Source organism: Ursus maritimus, unplaced genomic scaffold, assembly GCF_017311325.1.
Source record: "Ursus maritimus isolate PB19 unplaced genomic scaffold, ASM1731132v1 scaffold_26, whole genome shotgun sequence".
In the NCBI taxonomy this organism is placed as follows: Eukaryota; Metazoa; Chordata; class Mammalia; order Carnivora; family Ursidae; genus Ursus; species Ursus maritimus.
In genome coordinates, this window is record NW_024425119.1 from 35,804,963 (window position 1) to 35,813,230 (window position 8,268).

The 8,268-nt window shown below is 36.6% G+C and overlaps 1 protein-coding gene across 1 annotated transcript in view; it reads right to left on the reverse strand.

The window, feature by feature from the left end:
- The window catches only part of NELL2 (neural EGFL like 2), a 231,083-nt gene that overhangs the window by 161,369 nt on the left and 61,446 nt on the right, over positions 1 to 8,268 (reverse strand). Inside the window, exon 9 of the mRNA XM_008704714.2 lies at positions 3,766 to 3,894. Coding sequence (XP_008702936.2) covers positions 3,766 to 3,894 — 129 coding nt within the window. The remainder of the gene's footprint in view (positions 1 to 3,765; positions 3,895 to 8,268) is intronic.

Below are 8,268 nucleotides of genomic sequence, written 5' to 3' on the forward strand. Positions count from 1 at the left end.
CAGCTTTGCTGTCTCCAATCACATCATATTTTCTATAAAATGCTCAAACCCTGGAGTTTTCAAACCTCTCTTAGGTAATTTCTTCCAGTTCTTCAACTACCATTTATATGCCAAAAAATCCCAAATTTTATGTACAACTTAAACTTCTCTGAACTTCACCATCCAAGTATATTCACCTGACTACTCAACTGTGATGTCCCATAGATACCACAACCCAACATGATGATCTTCCCAACCAATCTGATTCCTAAGTAAGCAGCACCGGCACCTGCCTATTGCTTAAGCCAGAAACCTGAGCATCAACCTTGAAACCTCACTCCTCATCATCTCCTCTCATCAGTTAATCAGCAGGACTGGTTTTAAATCACAAATGCTCTCGAATGCATCCATATCTCCCTCTCCACTTTAAGTGCAAGCTACCACTGTCTCCCGTCCCCTGGTTTCCCACATCCAGTCTTACCTCTATTCAGCCTGAAACTGACATGATTTATTCAGAATACAAATGTGATCATGGCACTCCTCTGCTTAAAACTTCCATTGCCTACCCCCTTGTTCTTAGCATGAAACCCTTACTTAGTCCTCACTGTGCCCTTCAAGGCCCTGCTGCCCTTCATCCATCCTCTCCCTTTGCTCTCTGCCTTCTAGCCATTCTTACAAAGTGTTTCTCTCCACCTGGAGGCCTGGAGGCATACTGAGTCCTCCACTAGGAAATTCCCTTCATTTCCCTCTTTACCTCTATGCATAGCTGATGTTTACTTAATCTTCAGATTTCCAAAGAAACCTCTATTTTCTTCAAGCACCACCACCCACCCAGATCAGCCCTTGTCAACCTATTTCTCTTCAGGGCACTTGCCACATGTGCAATTAAATGATCTTTGGTGTAATGACCTGTTTATTATCTTTCTTGCCTGAGACAGTATCACTCAGGTATATCTTATTTACTGCTTCACCTCTAGTGTAGCCTAAAGCAAAGTAGGCATTTAATAAATGTTTGCCAAATGAACAAATGAACTCCAACATTTACCAGTGCTATTTGAACCCTTATCAAGTAAACTGTGGTAAAAATCAATAGTCGCAATTACAGTCATATCATTAAAGCAGCCCCACAGATTCGGTGAACAACATTTGCCTCACTTACAAATCATCACTCGCTTAGTTTTGTACATGATCACAGGTCTAATTTCTTAGAGGACCAGAACTCTATAAAACCAGCTGACAGACAACATGTGCAATTGAATAATTTTTTAAAAATGTTGCTAAGAAGTCAAACATCCTTAGAGTTAACTACAACAATAACAGAATGAAAAGGAAAACCAAATTTGATCAGAATACTGGGGAAAAAACCTCTTAACATGAATAACAAAAGATAATAATACTAGAAGTCCTCATTATGAAAAATTCAAGATCTCAATAATAAACCAACCACTTTTTCCATCATTTTCTTAACTTTTGAAGATTTTATCTTTAAATGACAAAGAAATAACTTGAAGAAGAAAGTTACAAATTTTCAATATGATCCATTCAGAATGGAAAGCAGCTGCCAACTTGTGCTACACATTTATAGGTGAGAACAGTGATACAAACCTATTTTCAGTAGGTTGCCTTGAAAAGTTATTTAATCTAAATCTCTGGCCTCTTTTCTTGAATTCTTTCCTGTCTCAATAAATAGCAACACCATCCATGTGTTGTTCAAACTCCAAATCTTGCCCCCGCCCATGATCCCTCTTCAATTCTCCTCCACAATAAACCAGCTGCAAGTTGTTAGCTCTACTTTCAAAAAATACCAAGAATATGCTCCCTCCTTTATCATTTCCTTAATCCAGATCACCAACATCTTTGCCTAGGCTACTGCAGTAGCCTTCCAACTGGTCTTCCTATGTCTGCTTTTGTTCTCCCCACTATAGTTAGCCCCATAATCTACAATTTAGTTAATCTAAGGCACTGCACCCATAGCTATCCTTCTCAATACAAGTGTTGTCATTCCCCTAAAATCCTTACGAGCCTCTCTACATTACCTGGCCCTTAATTAATTCTTTAACTGCATCTTAACTGATTCATCTGCTGCATCACATTATCCTTTCTTTTAGTTTCTAGAACATCCAAGATAATTCCCACTTAGGGTCTTTCTACGTGCCATCACTTCTGGTTGGAAGGCTCTGTTCCAGAACTTTCTGTGGTGTTTCCTGATCATCAGGTCTCACATCAACTGTCAACCCCACCCCCTCAAGCCCCATAGATTTTCCCCGCCCATCTCATCTAAATTAATCCCCAATCTCTATCACATCATCCTGTTTCATTTTCTTCCTATTATATATTTCTACCTGAAAATGCCTTCTCTATTTCTAGGTTACCCACTTATTCTCTGCCTTCCCTTTAAAATGTGAGCTCCTGAGCACAGAAGCATATTTACCATTCACTATCCAGTACCCAGAAAAGTGCTTGGTACACAATAGGTGCTTACTAAATATTTATGACGTGAGGGAATGTATTTAACAGCAACCAAGGAAGCAGCTCCAAATATGAATAATGACCACAAAATTAAGATTCAAAAAGAGGTATCACATGAGTTTATATCATGTGGTTTCATATTATACACCTTGACAATATCAGTGGAGCTTATTACATGTTAAAGATCTCAAATATTATAATGAAAAATACATTACTAAGTAAGTTTAAATCCATTTGTTGTATAAAACCTTTCAAAAGGAGGAATTGTAAATAAATCTGCACTGTAAATGGGGAAGGAAAGACATGTCCTTCCTTCAGCAAAAATATAATGGTTTTCTTAGGACTGAATCAGAAGCACTTAATGAAATACTTTGGAAAAAAAGGTCAATTTTTAAAAATAAATACTGACTTTTAAGGCAGAGAAAAATCTATTGAAAGCTAACAGAAACAATAGAAATTGGTTTCCCAAGGGCCAATAAATCATCGTGTAGCTAAACAGAGGCTGACAAGTTTATACCTTGGAGGTTTTCTGTCTCCAAGGACCAATGGCACATTCTGGACATTTGGAAAAGGTAAGTCTAGAACACTCCAAATGTCCAAATACCACTGTGTCAGTGTTTTTACTTGCTAGACCCACTAGCTAGTCACATAATTAATGAGAATCATTCAAATCTGTGCCTCTGGGAAAAAATAAATTACTACATCTCATGGACTTCCAGGGTCTTCATGAATAGTATTTGTGAATGTCAAGGACCCCTTCACAGTATTTGGACTGTTTCCATGAGAGGATAAACCACCTTGGATATTAGTTAAGATTCTAAAAAAATAACTAGAAATTATTTACTCCATTGGAGCTATTTACTAAATACCACAGAGCATGAATACAACCACTGAGATTACTTACAGCAGCAAACAAAAATAGCGGTGGGTACTCTGTCTTCCTGTTAATTGATTGCTTTTGTTAGACAACATTGTCTGGGAAAATGTGACTACAATTCTAACTGCAAGCCACAGTAATCATGTCAATATGTGAACTATCTGAACATCTAATTATGAAAAAAAGAAGGCAATTTCACAGTGGAAGTATTATTTTAATTGAAGAAACCAGCCATATTAACTTATTAGTCTGACATAGAGCAGATAGCTAAAAAATTTTAATTTGAAAGATAATTATTTTTAGCTGATTAATATGCTTCAAATTAAATTCACTGCTTTTAATGGGCCCATCAACTTGACAACCTGGGAAATTAATAAATTTTGCATGCAGTAATCCTAGGAAATTTATACAGCTGAGCTACACATCATTACAAGGATTACCTTCACAGTAGGCATTGTCCTCTCGGAGAGCCCTAAAACCATCTCGACAGCTACAAACAGCCCTGTCATTCAGATTTCTGCAGACAGAATTCTCCATGCAGTTATGCCTTTCAGAACAGAAGTCATAACCTACAAAAAAAAGAAACTTATTAAGGTAAATGAAACTATGACAAAGCAAATCAACTTTGCTGCTAAATACTCTCTTTGATTTAGAAGCTATTTTTCCCTAAATTATTCTTTAAATTGATATCTTCATCGAGGTTAGAGAACCACAAGCTATGTGTACTAAAAGCGTTTCCTCATGTTTAACTTAGTTGTTCCCTACTTCAAGCTGATTCTATGTCTTCTTTGTTTCTGACTTTATGTTTTCTAGTCCCTAATATATGAATTATAGTCCTCCAAATATCTGAAACAAAGATTCTTGGAGTCCAAAATGAAGATTTACAATATAAAAGATAACCCAGTGAGAAAGTAATCTGAGAACTAGAGGCTGAACATTATCAATACCTATGGATAGTACAGACCAGGCCAGAAGAAATAGGAACATTGCATATTTAAGAAATGAAAGAGACTGTCATCCTTAGAAAAAAAAAAAAAAGCTGTAAATGTGCTAAAAATGAAAATTATATCACTTTAATCTAATTGTCTCTGGAAATCTGCACAGCATTGGATGTCCACTCAAAAGAACGAAAAAAATATGAATTACAGAGATTTCAGATTCCAGAATCTTTATGAGAGGACAGAAAAACAGAACATTTTATGAACAGTGGCACCAGTCATGTGTAATTCCTCAGGTTCTCTTCTGCCTGTGTGAATCCCTTGTTCAAAGATCATCTAAGATGCTGAAATGAAAAGCTTAAACACTGGAATCCATGTTGAATGGAAATTGCATGATTATACATCATTCAAACAATTTTCAAATTGCCTGATGCATAAGTTATCTATCTAGATTTACATCGTCTAAAGAATTACAATTTCAGTCCATGTGTAAAAGAAAAGAAGACTAGAGAAATGTATTTCATGTCATTCAGAATAAACTCATCTACCTATAGGCAAGGAAAGACTTTCACCTGAGCAGATCATGAAGATGGAAGTTCTAAACTGGCCCATCTTACTTGTAAGCAAATTTCTGTAGAACGCTGTGATTTAGGGGAAGGGTGGACTGACCTATGCCGCGGCCAACACGCATGCTCTTACAGCACAATGGCTGGTATTCATTCTGATTGGCTGGTGCCCATAATGACTCTTTTGAATATCACCCCAGAGTTAAAGCATATGCTCCATGAAGTGCAACCACCATGTATAGTAAAAAGTGGTGTGTACAATTGAATAAGCCTTAAGAGGGGTGATGCTCTCAAAATTCAGTGAGGGCATTAAGTAGGGCATGAAAAAATAAAATGAATTAGTGACATCTACAGAAATAAAATAAAACAGAAAAGAGGCGTATATGAAGGACAGAACAATAAATAATCAGTAACGGCAGTTAAATCACTTGATGACTAAGTTTTCTTAATACGATTCTTCACAATCTACTTTCTCAAGTATAAGGCCAAACAAGTAAAAGGTTCACTTTAAAAAGAGGAAAAGTTAAAAATGTTTTCTCCTAGAGTCCTTTTCTTCCTTTCCCCAAGTAACTAAATTGAGACCATATTTCTTAAAATGTATTCCATTGTCTTTTCACAATGCCTGAGAAGAAATCATTTCAGCGAGAGTTACCTTCATTTTCTACCCCAATAGCTCAGCGCCTCACCAACCTCAAAAAAATCATTTCCAATTTATTCTAAAGCTAAAACAAAGATACCAAAAAACTGGCCCCGTCCCTAAGATATGCACAGAATCAAGAGATCATGTTCTAACATAGTGCTAAATCTCTGGATAATTGCACCTGCCACATTTCAAACAACTCTCAGAGAGCTGTGACGAAGGCCTGGTACTGTCCTGAGGCATTTGAATTTTTCTTTCATAAGTTTTTATTTTTCAAAACTATCTTTCAATTTTTTACTTTGTTGCATTTTCTCTTTTCTCTTTTTTCAGACTTCACCCAATCTATGCCACCACTGTCGATGGCATACATACCACCTCTATTATGGTCCCTTTTCAATTCTGCCTAAGTAATGCTCAGACCCCTTATCTCAGCATCAAATGTCATGCACAAATTCACCATACAGTATCTAATTGCTGCAAAACTTTTCCAACTGTAAGATAACGATGTGATCCTGCTTTTACTGTTTTAGGTTCAGCAAGGGAGTGTTTTACTTTTTATCAGATGGGTTTTTTTAATTAACCCAGAGACTTGAAAGCTAAAATTTTGTCAATCAATTTCTAATTTACTCTAAACAATGTCAGATAGCTATTTTGATTTATTCTCTCAACAAATAAGTTGATTGGCTCTATCTGTTGTTTTTACCTCTTAGATACAAAATGCCAGTGTCAAAAGACTACTGACAGGTAGAAAATTCCAACTCAATAAAGTGGGTTGTTTCTAATCTATAGGTAAAAACTTCAAAACCTTGGAGTATGAGTTGGATTCCCCTATTACCTTCATACTTGCATTTCTAGTCATAGGTGCTTGGCTTTTGAAGGTGAAAGACCTGGATTTACATCCAATCTCTATTACTTACTGGCTGTGTAAATGACTAGTTGTATAAGTTAATTAACCTTTCTAAACCTTCAGGTTTTCTCACCTGTAAAGTTAAGATAATATCTAGCTCACCAAAGTGTAAAGTTCAAATGAGATCATCTATGTAAAAGCATAATAGTATAGTATTTGTTAATAATTAAAGCAAGTAGAGTATTACCTATAAGCCATAAATCAAATATGTTGAGGCACCTATCACAGAAGAAAATTCAAGTATTTATTATAGACGGATGGATCTAATCTAATCTAATCTAATCTAATACAATCTAGCCTTTGTTTCCCACTTTAGACTTTAACTGCAAGGATACCAAGTTTTCTATTCCTTTTATAAGCTTTGCAAATTTACATGAAGTTCTGTGTCTTGTTCAGTATAGCTCTTTCCATAAAATATTAATAAGCATATATCTACAACTAGGTGAATAGAAAAGGGTAGATACAAAAGATTATGAGTAAGAACAATATACATAAAGGTTATACATAACAATCAGGAGAAAAGGGGGCACCTGGGAGGCTCAGTCGCTTAAGTGGCCAACTCTAGATTTTGGCTCAGGTCATGATCTCAGGGTCATGAGATCAAGTCCCGCATGGGGCTTCGTGCTCAGCTGGGGTCTGCACTCTCTTCCTCTGCTCCACCCCCTGCTCGTGCTCTCTCTCTTTCTCTTTCTCTCTCACAAATAAATAAATAAATAAATAAAATCTTCAAAAAATAATCAGGAGAAAGAAAAAATAACTTTGAGGCAAATTTTTGTTGGTTTTTGCCCACGGCGTCTATTCCTCCTTTTTGTGGGGGGAAAGAAACAACCGAGTCATACTTTGGATAAACCATTCACCCCTGCTGTTAGCCCATGTGCTTAGAGGAAGATAGACTCTCCTGCCCTATGGGATAATCAATGCATCCCACTGGCCTGGACGAAATCATTTTTTCAGATCTGGGCATATGATCCAGTTCAAGCCAATGAAGATGATTAAAACTCAATTATGGGACTTCTGTTTAACTCCTGAGGATACTGAACTTCTTTTTTTCACCTACTTGAGTATCATAATGATGCAAGCATAAGAATGTCAGAGGTCTAGCTGAAAACACGTGGAGCCTGAAATAAAGCCACTTCTGAGGAGGTAACCTGAGATCCATCTAGGCAAAGGGGCAGGACTTGACAGCTGTATAAAGCTGCTTATGAGCCATATGTTCCTTTTTTTTTTGCTTACATCAGTTGGATTGGGTGTTTTATTACTTGCACCTAAAAGAATACTAACTTATTTAGGTATTATTTGCAGGATGACAGATAATCGTGATTTTTCCCAAATTATGGTTCATGTGCACGAATGTACATTTTTTAAAAATGTACTAATTGCAATGGATTTCTTTTAAGGTGTATTAAAAATAGATGAATCTAACAAATAATGCCATTATTTTGTGGATACCATTATTTGGAATCAAACTAAGTTTTTAAAAAACGAGTGACAGTGATATAAAAAATTAGATTATGTTATTAGTGATACATAAATAACAAAAATCATGAAGGTATAAATGACTAATGTGGGACACTATGGATTATCCAGAAGTTGAGAGAAAACAATCTATACCCACTAAACCTTCTATATATAGATGTTACTACTACTTATAGTTATAGGACTGGATGAAGTAAATGCTGAAACAAAGTGGGGCAGGGGCGCCTGGGTGGCTCGGTCAGTTAAGCGTCTGCCTTCAGCTCAGGCCATGATCCCAGGGTCCTGGGATCGAGCCCCATGTTGGGCTCCCTGCTCAGTGGGGAGTCTGCTTCTCCCTCTCTCCCCCACTCATGCTTTCTCTCTCGCTATCTCGCTCGCTCTCTCTCAAATAAATAAATAAAATCTATAAAAAAAAA